Source organism: Podarcis tiliguerta (genome assembly GCF_965153285.1).
Source record: "Podarcis tiliguerta genome assembly, chromosome: 13".
NCBI lineage: Eukaryota > Metazoa > Chordata > Lepidosauria > Squamata > Lacertidae > Podarcis > Podarcis tiliguerta.
The window spans coordinates 12,945,939-12,968,558 of record NC_139546.1 but is presented as its reverse complement, the minus strand read 5'-3'; the positions used below and the strand labels follow the sequence as shown (position 1 = coordinate 12,968,558).

Sequence of the window (22,620 nt, the reverse complement as noted above, 5' to 3'; positions counted from 1 at the left end):
CATCTGGTTGTCAGAATATCAAGGCATTTGATACTGATGCCAGAGGAATTTAAATGTATTCAGTCCTGTGCGGAGAGCTAGGAGGTAAAAATGTAACATTGGCAGCAAAGGACATCCATGATATCTCCATTTCTCCCTCTCCCAAATTAAAATTTAATTCTCGCACACCTCTATTCTTAAGATTGAGTCCATTTTCTGAGTGCTGAGGCTGAAACAAAATCACCTATCAATCAGGAACAGAGGGAGAGAATCTGCACTTCCTATTCAAATACCAGTATTCTGCTTCCACCTTCATTTTAGCAATTAAATACTCCTCCTGTTCACTGTGTGTAGGTTGTCACTTGAGTGAAGATTAAATTAATGTTCCTCTCCACTCCATGTTGAGCAGACAATGAATTACTATCCCATATTCCTCTGCATTGAATGGGAAATTTCCCCAGTTGAAAAGTGCATTTTGACTAGCTGTATCTGTTCTAGAGGACCAAACTCTAAACTCTAAGGCTGTCCATGCTTGCTTCTTTACCAGTTGCTTCTGGAAAACTCAAAATGATTGCTGGATTCAGCTGCTACTAGTCAAGTATACAAACTCGTACAATAAACGAGGTAAATTGCCAGTGGTAGTAATTATTGGTCTGAAGGCTCCCACAAGTTAGTTAGAGACAGGAAGCCTTCCTACCATTAATGGTGGTGAAATGCTTTATGTTTTGCAGACGTGCTTGGGAATGCCCAGGTTTCTGGTAGCATCTGTACACCCCCCATATCCAAAGCAGGTGTAGTACACATCATGGTGTTACCCTGCATTCCTTTTTAGCAGCCTGAGTGTGTGCATTTGAAATGGTGATGGTAGCCTGGAGAACTAAGCTGCTGTTGTCTACTGAGTGTACCAACAGAAAGAATGCTGCATATTCCTGTGTGTTTTTCTTAAGGGTGGTACTCCAGATGCATTTTCCTTCCTTTGAATGGAAAGTCCCCTTTTCTCTTTACATGTTTGGTTATATGTAATGCAATCTTAATTTTGGCTCACTTGCTTCAGGAAATAGCCATAGCAGCTATTTCTGTATTAGCGTGGTGCTCTCCATGTGGGGATGCCCTGGAGTCTGATCTGGGAGCTTCAGCTAGTGCAGAATGTTGTGACTAGACCAGTGCTGGGAGCAGGCTACTGCCAACACATGACACTGGTGTTAAAAGACTTGCACTGGCTTCCCATCTGCAACCAGGCCAGGGTCAAGGTTTTTCTACTAGTGTAAAGTAAAGGTAAAGGTACCCCTGCCCGTACGGGCCAGTCTTGACAGACTCTAGGGTTGTGCGCCCATCTCACTCAAGAGGCCGAGGGCCAGCGCTGTCCGAAGACACTTCCAGGTCACGTGGCCAGCGTGACATCGCTGCTCTGGTGAGCCAGAGCCGCACACGGAAACGCCGTTTACCTTCCCGCTAGTAAGCGGTCCCTATTTATCTACTTGCACCCGGGAGTGCTTTTGAACTGCTAGGTTGACAGGCGCTGGGACCGAACAGCGGGAGCGCACCTCGCCGCGGGGATTCGAACCACCGACCTTTTGATCAGCAAGCCCTAGGCGCTGAGGCTTTAACCCACAGCGCCACCCGTGTCTAGTGTACAGAGCCCTAAATAACTTAGGCCCAGAATGCCTTTCCCTGTATATGCCAAATTGATCACTGGGATCATCTGATGGAGCTTGGTGGTCATCCATGGACCAGAAGTGCAACACATGTCAACGAGGTTATGACTTCAGTGTTGTGGGCCCAACTCTGGAACTCCCACCAGAACTCAGGCACTGTCCCTGCTGAATTTCAGGTGACTGGTTAAAATCACTTTACAGTATTTCAGGAAGCCTTTGCATCATGAACGCTTCTCTGATGTTGTACAATTTTCTGATGTTCTTTGTTTAAACTTATGGGGTTTAATTTCTTCTAAATTTTGCATATTTTTATTGTTGTAAGCTGCTTTGAGACCTAGATGCTGAAATGCAGGATATAAATTTTAACAGCAACAATGTTTATAGGATGGACTTTTAAACATGGGTCATTTTAAAAGGCTCAATGAGTTAGGTCAAGAGGGATTTCATCAGTGTTTTCACGCACGGTCTGGTGAGGAAAAGGACCACTGTTGAACTGCCTCTTGAGAAAATGTTTGTTCTTCACCCTATCCCAGTTAATGGCTGCATCTGATAATAACAAAGTTTGTTTTATTGTTATGTGAACAAGCCATAGGCATAGCCACGTGGAAGAGAGAACAAGCTTTTGCTGCAGTTAACCATGGTTTAGTGTTTCATCTGAACCTGGGCAAACTGTGACTAGTCTTAACTATGGATTACTGAAAGAAACCAATTTAATAAACCATGGCTTAAAATTGGCTTGTTTCAGTAAATGCTTTTTCTGGGTTTAGATATTAAGCTGTTATCATTATATTCAACTGCAGCCACTGATTTTGGTCAGTGTTAAGCTAAAATACTCAGTTCTGCTCCTGTAACAGTGTAATGGCAAGTACAATACTGTGCTTAAAAAGTTATTGAGTTGCATTAGTGTGGGTGAAACAGTGCTAAGCAAGCATTGTTTCCAGACCACTTTCCCCAGATCACTCCACCGTTTCCAATGATGGTGGGCAGCTTGGGTAGGCATTGTAAGAGGATGGGTACATTTTTCCTCCAAGCATATTTCAGAGTGGCTTCTTTGTCCTCTTGTGTTACAGTGTTCTATACAAGAACAGTGATTCAACCTTTTCTGAAAAGCAGAATGGAGCCACTTCAGCTGCTTAGCAACACTTTGTCCTTGTTAGTGAAGATGTAGCAAAATGGTTATCTAGAGAGCATAGTATCTTGATTTTGTACAAGTTTAATAGGCAGCTGATTCCCACCCCCAAAGCGGAAAGTGTTGATTATTTGAACTCTATAAGGGCATGGCTCAACCAGAAGTGTTGCTTGTGGTTGAGAATGTGCTATGGGTGGCTGAAGTTGCATTCCTAAAGAGCAGGCCTTTGCAAAAGGCTGTACAATGGTACCTTGGGTTACAGACACTTCAGGTTACAGACTCCGCTAATCCAGAAATAGTCATGTTCCATTGCTTGGCTACCTCTGGGCTACTGACCTAGGTTTGCTTGGGGATCACATGACCCCTTCAGAGTCTTCCCACCCCACAAGGAATTCATTTGGTTTCTTTAAAAGGGGCAGATAAATTAATCCTTATTTTCAGCTGGTTGGTTGGGAGGTACAAGTGAGGTCTCTTCTGAAATCATTGTCTCTGAGCTGCTACCCAGTCTCTGCTTCTTCCCATCCTACTATTGTGGCTTTCATTATTTCCCTAAAATGTCCCTTGTCTATGCTTGACTTGTGCCTACAGCATGAATGTCCACTTAGATAACCTGGTTGGTCTGCCTTTTGATAGTGCTACAGACAGGCCAGACAAGATCGGCCCAAACCTGCTCTCTGCTACCTTCCAACCATCAGTGATATAGTTTATTACCAATTAACTCATGTATGAGAGGTATCCAACCTGTTCTGGAGACGGTTGCTAAAGGACCTGGTCCATAGCTTGGGGGCTCTCCTGGGTCCATTATATCACAGAAGCTACAAATGGCCTTGGTGCTATGTGTCTTTTACGAGCTTTAAGACATATCTGGGTGACTAGCCTATCTTGATGTAGATAGCCTGGCTTTTGTGGTCTGTGGTCTAGTAAACGTTTGCCTGGAATTCATGCAATGTGTTGTTGTGTGTGGAGCTGCTTTTGAACACAGTTTAGAAACTTCAGTTGCTGAAGAATGTAGTGATGAGGTTATTAACAGGGGCAGGGCATTCTGACCATATTCTGCCAATCCTTGCCTGCTTGTGCTGGCTTCCAATTTGTTTCCAGGCCCAGTCTGAGTGGTCCAATGTGTGGCCCTCAATATCTTTTTTGGGCAGTCTTCAGGAACATTTTGACATTCCCCCTGAGCCCTCACACTGCCTTCCCAAAGCCAGGAAGGAGGCATGAGGGCTCTGACAGGGACCCAGAGTCCTCCTACCTCCTTCCCAAAGCCTACTTGGTGCTTTCCCAGCTTCTGGAAGGAGGTGGGAGGGTCTAGGATTCTTTCAGATCTTCATGCCTCCTTCCCAAAGTCCAACACCTTGTTTAGCTGGCTTTGGGAAGCCAATGTGGGGGCTGGAGGGTCTTCAAATTTTGGCTTCACTCCTCGCCCCCAGTCGACGAGGCAGTGTGTGGCCCGTGAGTTCTGTATTAAAATACTCTTGCGGCCCACTTGATGTGAAAATTTGGGCCTCCCTGTTATAAACTAAAGCTTACACAGCTTAGGGCCTTTTACTTGATGTAACACTTCTTTGCACTAGGTACTACCCAGGTCTTACGAGCATGTACAGAAGCCCTCCTCCTTCTGAGGTGCAAAGGGTGGCAGTGAGAGGGTTTTCAGTGGTGACCCACTGCTTTGTAGAATGCGTTCCCCAACTCATCTGGCTCCTGCATTAATGCCATTCTGACACCTGGTGAAGATCTTTATTTTCTCCCAGGCTAACAACAACAACAACAACAATAATAATAATCAATCTGTTTCAATATATGTTATTATCTTGTTCCCTATAAATGGACAGTGGGACGCGGGTGGCGCTGTGGGTAAAACCTCAGCGCCTAGGACTTGCCGATCGCATGGTCGGTGGTTCGAATCCCCGCGGCAGGGTGCACTCCTGTTGTTCGGTCCCAGCTCCTGCCAACCTAGCAGTTCGAAAGCACCCCCGGGTGCAAGTAGATAAATAGGGACCGCTTACCAGCGGGAAGGTAAACGGCGTTCCGTGTGCTGCGCTGGCTCGCCAGATGCAGCTTTGTCACGCTGGCCACGTGACCGGGAAGTGTCTCCGGACAGCGCTGGCTCCCGGCCTCTAGAGTGAGATGAGCGCACAACCCTAGAGTCTGGCAAGACTGGCCCGTACGGGCAGGGGTACCTTTACCTTTACCTTTATAAATGGACAGTTAGCTTTCATTTGTGTTTACTGATAATTAGTTGTATTATAATCACCTACCGTATAATCAATATTACATTTACTTGTGTTAGCTTTTTATTGTACGTCACCTAGAGGTTACAGTGTTAGGCAACTGACAAGTTGAAAATTATTATATCATATAATATAATATCATATTATATTATATTATATATCAATAATATAGATGGAACTTTCCTTCCTGTCAAGATGAATGTGGCACAGCCAAGAACGATGTATATGCTGCCATATTTTAAATACAGAAAGAAATCTAGATGTTTTTGGCCAGGTATTGTTTGAGATGTATACACCTCAAGGTGAAACTCCTTTGTGAAAAAGGAGAAGTATTCCCTTCCTGAAGAGCAGAGAGCTGCTTGTGAGGAGCCTGCTATAAGTCAGCCTGATATTTTGTTGTACCTCTTGGCTTATAAAACCAGTTGTGCAGAAAGGAGCGTGACTGGCATATGCTTTCATATCTGGGACCAGATGTTGGAAGACAGCAAGGAGGAGGTAAATTATTCATAGTGAAACCAATGCATGCAATAATAGTTGTACTGGTACAGGAAAGGAAGGTGGCAGGAATAGACAATGAAAGCAAAAGATCACATGAATATATTCAACAGGAGAACAAAGCAGAAAGAAACAAACTAAAAATGAAGCTAGCTGCATAAATGAGGATTCCAGTATGACCAAGTATTTGTAGCATTTTATTGCCAGCAAGAGAAGGCAGAGATTGCCACACTGGAAGTCAAATTATAGCTTTCATCATAATTGTTCAGGGTTGAGGAACCTTGGCCACCCCCATCCCTGTTTTTATCTGGCCTTTTGCGACTTCCCCATTGTCCTTATGAATATTGATTCTCTGCTTCTTCTGGAAAAGCTGTGCCTGCATTGGTATGGGCCATTGATAACATGGGGGTAATATTTATGAAAAATCACACTTTTGCTCATACACTTTTGTGCTGTGTGCATGGGAAAAGAGGTGGCAGGCCATATTCAGGCTGAGCTATATAACCTGGAAAGTACAGTGGTACTTCGGGTTGCAAACACCTAGGGTTACAGACTCCGCTAACCCAGAAGTAGTACCTCGGGTTAAGAACTTTACCTCAGGATGAGAACAGAAATCATGTGCTGGTGGCGTGGCGACAGCAGGAGGCCCCATTAGCTAAAGTGGTACCTCAGGTTAAGAACGGTTTCAGGTTAAGAACGGACCTCTGGAACAAATTAAGTTCATACCCAGAGGTACCACTGTATATGTGAAGCATCCAAGGACACTGTCTCACTTTTTTTTCTGAGACCCAGCTCCGAGGGCCTTCTGGCAGTTCCCTCATTGTGAGAAGTGAGGTTACAGAGAACCAGACAGAGGGCCTTCTCTCTAGTGCCACCCGTCCTGTGGAACGCCCTCCCATCAGATGTCAAGGAAATAAGCAGCTATCTTATTTTTAAAAGACACCTGAAGGCAGCCCTGTTTAGGGAGGTTTTTAATATTTAATGTTATATTGTTTTTAACACTCGATTGGGAGCCGCCCAGAGTGGCTGGGGAAACTCAGCCAGATGGGCGGGGTATAAATAAATTATTATTATTATTATTATTATTATTATTATTATTCAGTTACAACCCCTGGAGATCGAACCTCTCCATTGAACAGACTTTGCTACACTGCAAGGAAAGTCACCCTTTTCAGAAGTTTGAAAGAACCCCAAGAGGACACTGTTAACACCCTTTTGTTGAAGATAGGTCTACAAGCAGTGGGTTCAGCTAAGGCAAGATGGAGCTGGTGTAGCATGATAGCTAAAGGGTATGAGCTGAGGATTCCCTGAATCACCTTGACCATGAGCTCACCCGACTGCCATCTGCAATCTTCCATAACTCTGACTCGGCAGTGTGGGTGTGACTTAGCCCTAATTCACTTGGCGCCTTTGTTGCATAATTTTAGGCACCAAGTAAAAATATCTTCTCCCAGGCCTTTGGCTAATTAAACAATTTATGACCTTTGGAAGTGCGAGGGTGTATTTTGTGTGTGTTTGAATGTTATATATTTTTGTGTTTCCATATTGTAAAACACCCTGTGATCCTTGGATGAAGAGCGGTATAGAAATTTAATTAATAATATTAGTTATTATAATTATTTCTACAGCTCTCTATTCAAAGCATGGGTGCCATCCTGATATTGCTGGACTAGATATCCTATTATCACTGACCAGTGGCTATGCTATCTGGGGCTGATAGAAGTTAGAGTACAACAACATCTGGAGGAAACCAGGATAGCTATCCCTGCAACTAAAAGCATTGTAGAAATGTGGAATATGACTTTTGGGTAGATTTAGTGAAACTTTGTAACTAGTGTTCTAGCAGTTGGAGCAAGTTTCCTTGGTTCCGTAAAAAGTTGGCAGACACTAACGGGGCATGCTTTAGAATCAGTTCAGCAGGATCCACATATTCACAGTCTCTGGATAACCGGTTCCCAAATATTCCCATAAGAGGCTCTTTTGCTCATATGGCTTGTTTGTTTTTTAAATAAAGTATTTTAAATCTGTGATATGCTCATACGTCACTGAAGCAGTTCTGAAACGGTCTGTCTGCACACATCTTTCTGTGCATGCTCATGGCTGAACATCTAGCTTAGTTGCTGTTGAAGGACCATCTAGCACAGGGGTCAACAACCCGTGGCTCCGGAGCCGCATGTGGCTCTTTTACACCTTTGCCGCGGCTCCGGGGCGGATACTAGCGAGGGGAGGAGGCGCATTGTGCACCCCGACACTCCCCACTGTGGCGGGCGCTGTACTGGCTGTGACATCGCATGGGGGCAGTGCGTGCGTTAGTCACGCACTGTCCTGACGCCACCTTCCCGCCCGCTGTCAGATCGCGGCTCCTGAGATATATTTGTTTTAAATGTCGCAATGGTTTTGCGGCTCCCAGTTTTTTTTCTCTTCGGAAATGGGTCCAAGTGGCTCTTTTTGTCTTAAAGGTTGCAGACCCCTGATCTAGCAAGACATGTGGAGGTGGAGAAAGAAAGCAGGCTGTGTGAAGCCTCTGGGTCAGTCCCAGCAGGTGTCCGCTCTCTGAGTTCTCACATTTCCTTGGGATTTAAAGAAACAGAAGTCACGAAGAGTTGGACATGACTAAACGACTAAACAACAACATAGTTTGGGTTTGCACATAATGCTAAAAAAGGTAAAGGGACCCCGACCGTTAAGTCCAGTCGCGGATGACTCTGGGTTTGCGGCGCTCATCTCACTTTACTGGCCGAGGGAGCCAACATTTGTCCGCAGACAGTTTTTCTGGGTCATGTGACCAGTATGACAGCCGCTTTTGGCACAACGGAACACCGAAACCAGAGCAGCACATGGAAATGCCGTTTACCTTCCCACCGGAGCGGTACCTATTTATCTACTTGCACTGGTGTGCTTTCGAACTGCTAGGTGGGCAGGAGCTGGGACCGAACAACGGGAGCTCATCCCGTCACGGGGATTCAAATTGCCAACCTTCTGATCGGCAAGCCCTAGGCTCAGTGGTTTAGACCAGTGTTCCCCAACCTTGGGCCTCCAGCTGTTTTTGGACTACAACTCCCATCATCCCTCGCTAGCAAGACCAGTGGTCAAGGATGATGGGAATTGTAGTCCAAAAACAGTTGGAGGCCCAAGGTTGGGGAACACTGGTTTAGACAACAGCGCCACCCGCGCCCCTGCACATAATGCTAAACTGTGATTAATCTATTAAACTATTAGTACATGCTTCCCTCCCTTTCTCATAGCCATGACAGAGCCAGAGCAAGAGAGGAAGGGCAGAGTATGTGAGCTTGGAGCATACATTGGCTCATCCTTGTAACACTAAACCTGGGCCATTAATCCTCTGAGATCTCCCTCCCATTAATCATGAGATCACAAATGTTACCCTTCTCCAGTGCTTTCTTTTTGGGGGAGGTACACAGGGGTACGCATACCCCTAAACATTTTGTGAATCTTTGTACTTTTGTCCATTTACTGTATTTATTTCCCCCGATTTGAACTATAAAATGTTGATTTCCTTGCGTCAAAATGAGAGTACCCCCTAAACATTTTTTTTTTTGGGGGGGGGGAGCACTGCCCTTCTCCCTGAAAAGTACCTAACAGCTGAAGCAGGAAATCAAACTACTCCTTTCTGCTCCTTTTACAGCTCTGCGTAAGTCTCAGAGCTCTTGAACAGAAAGTGGAGAAGCCAAGAGGATGGAAAGGAAAGAGCTCTGGGAGACTGTGTGGAGGAAAACAGAGAAACTAAGGGAAGAAAGTGTGCTGCTGCAAGAGTCAGGAGAGAGAAGGTGTGCAGGTGCACACACATGTTGGATCCAGTACAATACACACACCCGTTTTTTTTGAAATTGCAAATCTCCCCCCCCCCCCCACTGGCTATCTCCTTTCAGAGCCCCTTCCAACACTCATGCTGTTAGCAAAAATGCTTTTTTATTATTTGTAAGCCAAGATGCATATCTTGTTATATGCATGTATTTTCTATATTAGCACTCCCCCTCCCCCAATATCCTGCAGCAGGAAGGGGATGTCAGGATCAGACATCCATTCCCAGCTCTTTATCCCCTGACTAAGAATTATAGTATCCTGCAGGATCAGTGCCTTAGACTCCTTCCCTTGGTGCTCAGGCCAATGCTGGTCAAATCATAGTGTCCTTGGACCTCAGCTGTTTGCATGATGTCACCGGTCTTGCGTGGAACAAATAGAGAGAGGGATTTCTGCAACTCAGGGCTTTGCTATAGAGCATACAGTGCATTGGACCTTACTGCACAGCAACTGAAAACATAGGCCTTTGCTTGATCTTATTGACATCCAACACCCTTTTAGAATGTGGCTTTTGCGGCGGGGGGGGGGGGCATTGCTTTTGGTTTGATTTTATATGTTGTGGTCTTGTTATGAACTGCCCTGAGACCTCCAGGTATAGGGCAGTGTATGAGTTGAATGAATAAATAAATAATAGCCCTGCTGCTTTTTTCTAATGCAAAGTTCTAATGTTCAAAAAGCACTTCTGTTTCTTTAAATCCCAAGGAAATGTGAGAACTCAGAGAGCGGACACCTGCTGGGACTGACCCAGAAGCTTCACACAGCCTGCTTTCTTTCTCCACCTCCACATGTCTTGCTAGATTATCTTTCAGATATTTGCAAAGCTTAAGGCAGGTGCTGTATGAGGAATGCAACTTGGAGTTCCTCCTTTAAAAAAAGAAGGTTAAGCATGTGTTTCTGTCACGGGTGTGCAGATGGCATGGGGTGTATGTGGAGTATTTAAGCTGTAGAATATCAAGCCGTAAAGACACCATGTACATTGTTTAAAAAGCTATCTCGGTTTTCATCTTAAAAGGGGTTGGTATTTGGACAGCAGCAACTTCTTCTGCAGGCTAGTAGTTTCCCTTCTTGCCCTAAGAATCAGTAATCCCCTTCCCTTCTCCCAAGCTCTGCTATGTCAGAACTGCCAAACAACTTGACTAAAGAGAGGAGAACATGACAGAATCTTCTATAGTCTTTGATTTCCCCCCACCCCAGAAGAGAAATAAGGAAGAGAGGGAGGGAGAGGAATGCAATATAGATGGTAGTAGCCTATTTAGTCAGTAGAAAATAAAATGTAATGTGTTTTTATTTCAGCTGCTTTGGGGACCCTTTTTAAGGCCCCCAAAGTGACGCACACATATTTATTCAAATGAATTTTATTTATAGAACTTGGATGATGTGGAAATTTGTTGGCAAGATACTTGAAGGGATTTTGAGGCTTAAGCGATGGCAAATGGGGAAGGGGCTTAGACGATAAAGGGGGAGTTGACAAGGGAAGATTGGTGCTAGTGCTGTTGAAAGGATTTTGGCAGGCAGTACGTGGAAATATTGCTTGAATGATGAGGGCTGGGATATTTCTAAACACGCTCTCTGCTGTTGGTGATGCAAAAATATGTGTGTTGCCTCTGGACATATTTATTAAGTGAGCATTTTGACCTTCTGGCTCATCTGAAATTTAACATCTCTAGCCTAAAGGCAATCATTGTCTAGCCAGCACCTTGAGTGGAAAGGAAGACAGCCTGGGTATTTCATTATATGCAGCTCTGAGCTCCTTGGAAAAATGTCTCCCCAAAGAAGGCATGAACACACCATCTGCTTTCCTCCCCCCTTCCATTTTGCTAAGTGAGATCTCGCCAAGCATTGCTCACATCTTAGAAGTTAAGCATTTTGAAGAACAACTTATTCTTCTTACAAATAAGACTGAAATGATCTCTTTCACACATAAATGGAAGAAGCTTTTAACAGCGTTTAACTATTAATTCCTTTGCCTGAATCAATCAATGAACGTGCTGTATTGGAGAGCTTGCTGTTAGTGATGGGGTCAGTCTGCAGCATCCCTCCTAATGAAGTACAGTGGTGCCCCGCAAGACGAATGCCTCGCAAGACGGAAAACCCGCTAGACGAAAGGGTTTTCCGTTTTGGAGATGCTTCGCAGGACGAATTTGCTATGGGCTTGCTTTGCAAGATGAAAATGTCTTGCGATTCCTGGGGGTTTTTTTCCGCTCCCCACCCCCTTTTTCTAAGGCACTAAGCTGCTAATAGCCTTTTAGCAGCTAATCCGCTAATCCCTTAAGCCTTTAATAGCCGCTAATAGCCACTAAACCGCTAATAGCGCTAATCCGCTAATGGGCTTGCTTCGCAAGACGAAAAAACCGCTAGACGAAGAGACTCGCGGAACGGATTCTTTTCGTCTTGTGAGGCACCACTGTAATACAAATCTCCTTCCAAGTGGTACCTGTTAGAGTCAGGTGCTGCCTTTCATAGACGTTGGAATGGATTCTGAGGATCACCCAGTCCAACCCGAATATGCAGCTGTACCATACAGGGATTGAAACTGCAACCTTAGTGTTATCAGCACCACACTCCAACCAACTGAGCTATCCTTAGGACATGAAGCATCACTCTTATTTCTTAACACTGCAGCCCTGGGTATACTTTGCCTCACTATACCAAGAAGTATAGATTCTGCTTTTTCAGAAAGGTGATTCTGGAACCAGGGAGAAACAAACCATTCAACTGTGTGCTAATTAGGCAAAGGCAGATAAAAGTTACTGGATGATGCAGATCACGTCGAGACATCTCATTCTGGTTTCTGGGCCCAGAGACTGAGACTGCATTGGTGGACAGCCTGTGCTGGACTAGGGAGTACACCTATGTTCTCTTGGACCTTTCAGGCCATCAGCCATGGTATTTTTCAGGATTACCTGGCCGATCAGGTTCTGGGGAGGGCAGTGATTTGTGCTGTTTCTGGTCCTTCTTGGAGTGCAGGTTTCAGAAGGTGGTCCTTGGCCATTGGGTCGTCATGTTCCCCGTCTTCCATCCTGTTTGTCATTGGAATGAAACAACGGGGAGGGGGATTGTCCAGAGAATTAGAGTGTGGGGTTGTTTGTATGTGGATGACATGTAACTCAAACACTGGGGTCTTCTATGAAGGCAGTTGAAACCCTAAACTGGTGCCTGGGAGCAGGGTGTCGTCTTAACAACCTGAAAACCCAAAATGACAAAGTTATCTTGCTCAGTGAGAAACCTGCTCCAAGATTGTGTGTTTGACTGTTTTTGGAGGGGAAGCACTTGCTTCGAAGGGCTCAGGTTTGCAATTTGAAGGTGCTTCTGAGCCCGGCTTTTCTCCTTGGCTCTTTTTGGCAATAGTCAGAAGTGCTTCTGCAGAGCTTAAGACAGTGTACCATCATTGGCCTTTTTCTGGAGAAGGCAGATATAGCCACTGTCACACATTTGCTCACGTTCAGCTTAGACAACTGAAGTTTGCCTCAGAACTGGAAGCTGATGCAGAATGTTGCTCCTAAGGTGCTGATGAGGCCTCCCATTCAGAGCATGATATTTTAACACACTTTGGTCTATACTGGTTCCTGGTTTATTTCTGAGACCAATTTTTAAAGTGCTGGTTATCACCTTCAAAGCCAATAAATGGTTTGGGTCCAGGGTGCATTGAAAGACATACTCCCTTATTATCTGGCTTTTTGTTGCAGATGCTTGATGTCTCTTCTGTAATTTATTTCTATTTATTTTTTGCAGTTTATTTCATTCAGTTTTTTGTCTTAAAATAACTTAAAATAATAATGATGTAAGCAGCTCTTGGGGGACATTTTTTTTTTGCCCCCAAAACACCACATAAATTTTAATGTAATTGAATAAATTGTGCTTCAGTTTGGCAGTGTAATTAATACATTTAGTGACAGGTGTGTAGAGTTGACAGCCTTTGCCCTTATATTTGAATTCTGGAAAGGAAAGGATGACTTTACATTGGGGTCTGGAGCAGGGGCCACGGTGGATGTATTTCCAGGAAGTTGTCAAACGTTCTTACAAGGAAACTGCTACAGCTAGCTGTGTTCTTGTTTTGTGACACATGTTCCGAGTCTATCCAGATTCTCAAGTTGCCATAGCGGCTAACTAGAGAATTTGATCAGTTTAATTTCTTCTCTCATGCATTGTTTTCCCAGTATAAACCAGCCACCTCTGGCCTGCTGGTCCTGCTGGGAAATGCATACCATCGATTGTGATATTGGTGTGGGTGGCGGGAAAATTTAACTCTCCCCCCCCCCCACTCTGTCCATCGTTCATCATTCTTATGAAGTGTCCCACACTCCCCTGGCTGAACAACTTAACAAGTTGGAAAATTAGATCTTCCACCTCCCATTTAACTTGCCCCTTAAGTGGCAAATGTCATCCAGGTGGAAACATGTGATTGAATGCTTCATAACCCCCCCCCCCCATGCCCTCACCGTAGAAAACTAATATGTCAGGGGAAACAAGTTGAAACATATAATCTTTTCACTGACATACTAGTTTTTCCTTTTGTGAAGTAATAGTCTGCCCCCCATTCTGTGAGACTTCATGCAGGGGGGCACGAAGCCAGGCCCCTCTTCTTCCAGCACCAGTCTAGATACTAAATGGCGCCATCCCATAGATTAAGAGGCTCCATGTTTCAGACCTTCACCCTAAAGCTCATGGGGGATCTAGACTAGCCTTTCTCAACCTTTGATGCCCAGATGATTGTGGACTACAGCTCCCATCATCCCTAGCCAGCAGGACCAGTGGTCAGGGATGATGGGAGTTGTAGGCGAACAACATCAGGGGCCATGTTTTCGTTGTCAATTTACAAAAAAAACCAAAACACCTTTGTAAACCAGAGTTGCAGCTTGTTCCCAGTTTCAAGAAGGGTGGGGCGGGCGGGCAGGAAGTCTTAGGCGCCACGTTCATTCCTTCCCCCTACACATCCCCCCACCCCATAGGCCTTTTTTCTGTCCCTGACAGTTTCCTGCCTAACAAATGGTGTTTCTTTTTTACAGCATAATGATCCGGGACTTGTTGTGGTGATGGTAAACTTAGTGGTAATTTTTAATTTTCAGACTGAATTTTACTTCTTTTTTTGTCATCAGAGCACCAAATATGTTAGGCTTACTTTTCTCTGTTGTAGCCTTCATCTTTTCTGCTTGGTCTTTTCATTTCCCTTTTTTTCCTTTCCATTTCTTCATGCACTCTTTCGTGTCTGATCCTTGTTCATTGAGGGGTTAATGCTCAGAAGGGATGTTTGTGTTAGAGCTGCCAAAAATTTGTGGAGAATCACTTCAAATATCAAATTTCTAATATTGTCCAAACTTGATTTCCCGCCTCCCTTCTCCCAACATGTGGTGGGTGTTGTTAGCAGTTGCTACGGCAATTTTCTAGCTAATTGAAAAACTAAAAACTTTGACTGCCTTAGAAAGCAAAAGTACTGATGCATTCTTCATATTATGAAGGAGCCCGCCACAATCACAAACTTGGATACAACTATCACAACTCTTGAAGAAAACAAAACAAACATTTTGGGGGGTAGGGAAATGTGTATAGTTTTTAATAAGCTATCATGAATTTGGTCCTTTTGCTCAAAATTGCAGTCACTGCTTCTTATACCATTGGGCATAAAATCCCCCCCTTTTTTTACTGAAAATGTGCATATACCTATATAAAAGCTACATTGGTGGAAAATGCTATTGGAGAGACCAGTTTTTCTAGATTTGAATCTTTCAGCCCCACATTCCAAATTATAAATATGTTGAAAATGGTTCTTCTGTGTAAGACACTTGTTTGGTTTGGAACCATGCTGATATTCATTCCCAAGTTAAATTTATGTCTGGGAGAGTCTGGAATTGGTTTGTCTTTGTTTTGATGGCACTTCAAGTGCAAAGAACTCTTCAAGCTTTTTTTATTTATTAAAAAAACCCCTCACAATGATCTTGTGAGGAAGGCCACAATTCATACTGCAGAGATAAGGAGCAGAGGCAAGGCCACCCGAGTCCTTTGACGGAGGTGAGATGTGAACCCAGGTCTCTTAAGTGCAGCCCTCTGTCAGCTGGACTACACTAGCTCTAAAAAGTCAAAAGGTGTTGATAGCCAACTTTTTGAGACGTGGGTTCTCTAAAGCAATACCTCTTGTGCCATGTGGATTGGTTTTGACAATCTGGTCTCCTTATTTTGGCACAACTCAAGCTTGGACATCTTTTGGCCCAAGGGTATAATAATATGTGTATTTGTGTGTATAACAAAGAGAGTATATTATTGACACCGATCCCCCCAAGACAGATAATAAGGGAAGTAAACGTTCTGTTTTTTCACTCAAGGTATGCACCGGATAAGGTAAGTAACTCCTTTTTTCCAGTGGCCTTACATCACAACTCACAGCGCATGTTGTGATGTAAAAATAAACACCCCCCCCAAAGGCTGTGATAGTCAAAGTGCTCGTCTGCCCCATTTTGCTTTGTTTGGCTGGTTATGAGTGAATTAAAAATACGTACGGAATCTTCAGCATAGTTTGATTAGTTTCAAAGTCAGTTTTCTTCGCAACTAGTCCTTTTCACAGCTTACAAGTAAAGGATAGGACACCCAGAGTGGCAGAATCCAGGAGGCCCATTTTTTGTTTGAAAGTCTTAAAGCTTAACATTGCAGAGGGAAGAATTCTATCTTCCTATTGACATCACTTCAGTATTTTGTTTGTAAAGCTAGACTTGCTGGGCATTAATGCATTTTTATTAACTAGAACATTTCTGATCTTCAGCCAAGACCATTCAAGAATACTTAGTATTCTGTTTCATCATCTGAACCTCTCTTTTGTGTTCTTCCTCCATGCCCTGAATTATTTTATCTTCCAGTGTGAGGGTGTTTGATCTCACTGTAAAGTTGCTAGAATATCTGGGCTGAGAGCTGCCGGCAGCAAGGGCTAAAAGCAGAACAGGTCTGGCGCCCGAAATGTGCGGGCTTGTGATTGTAAGCTGTGAGAATGGCTTGTGTTTGGTTCTCTGTAGCTTTCTGGTCTCTGCACTCCAAGGCAAGATCTCTAACCAACCCAAACCCAATGTGTACAAAGCGACTCACCAGAGGCTGATCATTCTCCCCACCCCACCCAACACACCCCTAACCGGTTTTCTTCTCTTGCAGGAAGGACAGATCCCATCCCGATTGTCGTCAAATATGATGTCATGGGCATGGGACGGATGGAAATGGAGGTGAGTGATCTACCATTCAGTGTACAGTATGTGTTGTTGTTGTTGTTGTTTGGTCATTTAGTCGTGTCCGACTCTTCGTGACCCCATGGACCAGAGCACGCCATGCACTCCTGTCTTCCACTGCCTCCCGCAGCTTGGTCAAACTAATGCTGGTAGCTTCAAGAACACTGTCCAACCATCTTGCCCTCTGTCGTCCCCTTCTGCTTGTGCCCTCAATCTTTCCCAACATCAGGGTCTTTTCCAGGGAGTCTTCTCTTCTCATGAGGTGGCCAGAGTATTGGAGCCTCAGCTTCAGGATCTGTCCTTCCAGTGAGCACTCAGGGCTGATTTCCTTCAGAATGGATAGGTTTGATCTTCTTGCAGTCCATGGGACTCTCAAGAGTCTCCTCAAGCACCATAATTCAAAAGCATCAATTATTCGGCAATCAGCCTTCTTATAGTCCAGGTCTCACTTCCATACATCACTACTAGCTTTAACTAAACTGACCTTTGTCGGCAAGGAGGGCTATAGAGAAATTGAAGCAATTAAATGCACAAATTGTCATCTCATCTGTCCTCCCAGTTGAACGACGTGGCCCAGGGAGAGAGGGGGAAATAGTGGAAGTGAACAGCTGGCTTCGCAAATGGTGTAAACAGGAACGGTTTGGATTCTTAGATCACGGACTGCAGTTTCTTGAAGATGGACTTCTGGCAAGCGATGGGTTGCACCTCACAACGGTTGGGAGGAATGTTTTTGCCAAAAATCTCAGAAACCTCATCAGGAGGGCTTTAAACTGACTAATGTGGGGGAGGGAGACAGTGCTCCTGAAGGTAGGAGTCTATCAATTGATGAAGATGATCATCCAAATGTCATAGACCAAATGGAGCAAACAGCATGCAGACCTAGTGGTGGGAGGAAAAAATCCTTAAATAAGAGACATGGGGGAATGATTAATGGACTTCAATGTCTGTACACTAATGCGCAAAGCATGGGAAATAAACAAGATGAGCTTGAGCTCTTGGTACAGCAAACTAAATATGACATAATAGGCATCACTGAAACCTGGTGGGATAAGTCGTACGATTGGAATGTAATAATGGAGGGATACAATGTATTTCAGAGAAACAGACCAGACAAGAAAGGAGGAGGAGTGGCGTTATATGTCAGGGATGTGTATACCTGTGAAGAGATCCAAGATTTAGAACCTCAAAGCCAAAGTGAGAGCATTTGGGTCAAAATTAAGGGAGAGAAGAATAACAGTGACCTCATTGTGGGAGTTTACTATAGATCCCCAAGCCAAACGGAGGACATAGATGATGCCTTCCTGGAACAGATGGCCAAGCATGCAAAAGGAAGGGAGATATTAGTAATGGGGGACTTCAATTACCCGGATATTTGTTGGATGTCAAACTCAGCCAAAAGCATAAGGTCAAACAGATTCCTCACTGGCCTTGCAGACAACTTCATTGTCCAGAAAGTGGGAGAAGCAACAAGAGGAACAGCCATTTTAGATCTGGTCCTAACCAATGTTGATGACCTGGTTAGTGGGGTAGAAGTGGAAGGATCATTAGGCGCGAGTGATCATGCTCTTCTGAAGTTTACTATACAGCGGAAAGGAGCAGCCAAGCATACTAGGACTCAATTTCTTGACTTTAAGAAAGCCGACTTCATAAAACTTAGGGAAGTGCTGGGTGAGATCCCATGGACAGTAATACTAAAAGGAAAGGGAGTTCATGGTGGCTGGGAGTTTGTTAAGAGGGAGATAGTAAAAGCACAACTTCAGACAATACCAATGAGACGGAAACATGGAAGGTGCGTAAAGAAGCCAGGGTGGCTATCTAAAGAACTTTTAACTGAGTTAAGATTAAAAAAGGATGTGTACAAAAAATGGAAAAGGGGTAAACCACCAAAGAGGAATTCAAACAAATAGCCAGCACGTGTAGACACAAAGTCAGAAAAGCTAAAGCACAGAATGAACTCAGGCTTGCTAGAGAGGTTAAAAGCAACAAAAAAGGCTTTTATGGGTATGTTCGTAGCAAAAGGAAGAACAAAGAAACAGTGGGGTCACTCAGAGGAGAAGATGGTGAAATGCAAACGGGACACAGAAAAGGCTGAACTCCTCAATGCCTTCTTTGCCTCAGTCTTCTCCGATAAAGAAAACAACGCCCGACCTGAAGAATTTGGAGCAAATGATTCAGCAGAGGAAACACAGCCCAGAATAACTAAGGAGATAGTACAAGAATACTTGGCTAGTTTAGATGTATTCAAGTCTCCAGGGCCAGAAGAACTGCATCCAAGAGTATTAAAAGAACTGGCAGATGTGATCTCAGAACCACTGGCAGTCATCTTTGAGAATTTCTGGAGAACAGGCGAAGTCCCGGCAGACTGGAGGAGGGCAAATGTTGTCCCTATTTTCAAAAAGGGGGAAAGAGAGGACCCAAATAATTACCGCCCAGTCAGTCTGACATCAATACCAGGGAAGATTCTGGAGCAGATCATTAAGCAAACAGTCTGTGAGCACCTAGAAAGGAATGCTGTGATCACCAAGAGTCAGCATGGATTTCTGAAAAATAAGTCATGTCAGACTAACCTGATCTCGTTTTTTGATAGAATTACAAGCCTGGTAGATGAAGGGAACTCAGTGGATGTAGCCTACCTTGATTTCAGCAAGGCATTTGACAAGGTGCCCCATGATATTCTTGTAAAGAAGCTGGTAAAATGCGGTCTTGACTATGCTACCAACTCAGTGGATTTGTAACTGGCTGACTGACCAAACCCAAAGGGTGCTCATCAATGGTTCCTCTTCATCCTGGAAAAGAGTGACTAGTGGGGTGCCACAGGGTTCTTTCTTGGGCCCGGTCTTATTCAACATCTTTATCAACGACTTGGATGATGGACTCAAGGGCATCCTGATCAAATTTGCAGATGACACCAAACTGGGAGGGGTGGCTAACACCCCAGAGGACAGGATCACACTTCAAAACGACCTTGACAGATTAGAGAACTGGGCCAAAACAAACGAGATGAATTTTAACAGGGAGAAATGTAAAGTATTGCACTTGGGCAAAAAAAATGAGAGGCACAAATACAAGATGGGTGACACCTGGCTTGAGAGCAGTACATGTGAAAAGGATCTAGGAGTCTTGGTTGACCACAAACTTGACATGAGCCAACAGTGTGATGCGGCAGCTAAAAAAGCCAATGCAATTCTGGGCTGCATCAATAGGAGTATAGCATCTAGATCAAGGGAAGTAATAGTGCCACTGTATTCTGCTCTGGTCAGACCTCACCTGGAGTACTGTGTCCAGTTCTGGGCACCACAGTTCAAGAAGGACACTGACAAACTGGAACGTGTCCAGAGGAAGGCAACCAAAATGGTCAAAGGCCTGGAAACGATGCCTTATGAGGAACGGCTAAGGGAGCTGGGCATGTTTAGCCTGGAGAAGAGGAGGTTAAGGGGTGATATGATAGCCATGTTCAAATATATAAAAGGATGTCACATAGAGGAGGGAGAAAGGTTGTTTTCTGCTGCTCCAGAGAAGCGGACACGGAGCAATGGATCCAAACTACAAGAAAGAAGATTCCACCTAAACATTAGGAAGAACTTCCTGACAGTAAGAGCTGTTTGACAGTGGAATTTGCTGCCAAGGAGTGTGGTGGAGTCTCCTTCTTTGGAGGTCTTTAAGCAGAGGCTTGACAACCATATGTCAAGAGTGCTCTGATGGTGTTTCCTGCTTGGCAGGGGGTTGGACTCGATGGCCCTTGTGGTCTCTTCCAACTCTATGATTCTATGAGAGATGCTTTATACAATAATAAAAATGCAGTGCCTCTGTACATATGGAGCTCCTTGGGGGAGGGGGTGCTTTTTGAAGATTTTGAATATCTTGAATGACTTAGACATTGAGAACACAGACTCCTCCTCCTCCACTTTGCTTTTCCTGGAAAGAAAGTTGTATATTAGCCTTCAATCAGCTGATTAAAATAGTAATTGAACATTTAACAAACACATTAATTGGGTCTGTTACTATTCTTGTGCACAAAAGTTTGCTTATCCCCTAAAAAGTACAAAACTGCCCCACACTTGTGCCGTGGGAAAGGTTACTCAGTTAATGCTGTTGATGATGTGAGCAAAACTCGCCAAATTTAAGAAAGTAACCTAATGAACTGATGAACTATAATCAGTGTCGGAAGAATGCAGCATGTTTTGATTGCTGAGCACAAAGCTGACTTTTCTGCTTTGTAGCTGATGCCAAACATCCTACCAGAAGTTCCCAAACTGTGGTCCGCAAGCTTCACTCTGGTAGTCCATGACATGTGTGTAAAACTATAATTAAAAATCATACAGTCTCTAGCGCAGTGCCTTACAATTGCTACAGTTGTCTTCTCAAAACATGAGCCGGGGCCATCCATTGGAATTGCCGGCAGATTCATGGAAATTCAGAAGTACGTGGCGTCAGTTTCTGCTAGATGTGGTGAATCCTGTTCATTTAGAAGGCTTCAAAAGGGACCAGACAGATGGATGGTGGTTTCATGCTGCTATTGTTAGTAGCTATCAGTTATAATAATTAAATTTGGGATTTCCAAAAGTTCAGAGTCGGTATAGTCAGGAAGGGACTCTAGCTTTGTGTGCTGAGGTTTCCAGGATCTCTTCTTGGCACCTCCAGTTAAAAGGCTCTTCAGGACTAGGAAAAATTTCTGCTTGAGACCCTGGAGAGTCTCTGTCAGCCAGAGTAGACAGAATAGGCTCTGAATAAAACAATGCAGTCATTTCTTAGACTGGGTTGGCATAAATTTTGAATGTTGCTTTCTTTTTTAGGGATTAAGCTTGGCAGTATTGTGGGGGGAGCTGCCCTCTTCTTTTTCTGTTTTTTTTTTTTTTTTATCCTATTGAAACCTTAATGTCGGGCTCCTAGTTTTGTGCACCTTCATGCTTAGAGATTTTTTTTCCCTTAAATGGTGTATAAATCTTGCTTAATCAAATAAATAAAACGAATTTCCTTGAAACAAAAATCTATTACTTAGCATCTGGTGTCCCTACTGGGGGTTCGCCAGCATGGAAATAATTAGCTAATTGTTTTGTATTTTGTTCTCACTGTGGGGACGAGCAGACTCACATTGGAGAGGAATCAGTTGCATGTTTGCTACATGTGACGTTTTCTCTGGTTGGGTCATGCTCAGTGTGCATGCATGGCTGACTGATCTCTCTCTGCTTTTGTTGATTAGCTTGATTATGCCGAAGATGCCACAGAACGGAGGCGGGTCTTGGAAGTGGAGAAGGAAGACACCGAAGAACTGAGACAGAAGTACAAGGTACCCAGATGATTTCCCTCTGCTGTGGATGAAACGTCTTTGTGCAGATTCATTTGGTCACACATGCACAAGACATGAACTTTATAAACCAGTCAAGGGACGAGATCCATCAGTGGACCATTGACTGGTTGCTGGAATTCTTGCAAAGGCACTGTACTAGCAGAATGCGTTTCAGGTCCACCCAGTTTCAGCTATTAAACTTAATAGCCAATTCCTTCTGGGAAGCCTTCTAGTGGCCCTAGATCACATGGCTGATGGCAGAGGCCAGAGCCTGTGCTTCCCTTCAGTTCTTCAGTTTCCTGTACTTGGGGAGGGAACAAACTCCCTGCAGCTGCTCCTTCTCTGGCCGATAAATGGGGCCGGGTTGGTCTCCCCCTTGCCATGATGATCTTTCCTGGTAGCAGGAGGTGTAGACTCAGGGACCCTTTGTGCCTGGCCAGTGGTAGAGGCCTCTTGGATTCTGCATTCCTATGGCAACTAGCGGCTTAAAAAACCAGTACAGTGGTACCTCCGGTTGTGGACGGGATCCGTTCCGGAGGTCCGGTCGGATCCAGAGGTTTCCGCAACCTGAGGACCGCTTCTGTGCATGCACACGCAGCAAAACCCTGTAAAATACTTCTGGGTTTGCTGCTTTCGCATCCCAAAGTTTACGCATCCAGAGGGTTACGTAACCCGAAGTACTACTGTATAGCCTAAGCAGTGAGTTGAAAAGTAGCGGCTAAATAGACTGTTGCCGGTAGGCCTTTTTAATGCTTTCTAGACCTTTCCTGACCATTTTGTTGTTGTTGCGCTAGTCAAACAAAGTGTAATAGACTCTGTCTGC

General features: G+C 44.3%; 1 protein-coding gene across 9 annotated transcripts in view; it reads left to right on the top strand.

The window, feature by feature from the left end:
• GPATCH8 (G-patch domain containing 8) overlaps positions 1 to 22,620 on the top strand; it is an 85,014-nt gene that overhangs the window by 41,652 nt on the left and 20,742 nt on the right. For 5 of the 9 annotated variants that reach the window (XM_083407426.1, XM_083407427.1, XM_083407429.1 and 2 more), the window contains 2 exons: positions 16,440 to 16,507; positions 21,711 to 21,797. In XM_083407426.1, the coding sequence (XP_083263552.1) occupies positions 16,440 to 16,507; positions 21,711 to 21,797 (155 nt within the window). Of the gene's footprint in view, positions 1 to 14,314; positions 14,357 to 16,439; positions 16,508 to 21,710; positions 21,798 to 22,620 lie in introns of all 9 variants that reach the window. The other 4 variants (XM_083407428.1, XM_083407432.1, XM_083407433.1 and 1 more) reach the window with 1 other exon arrangement.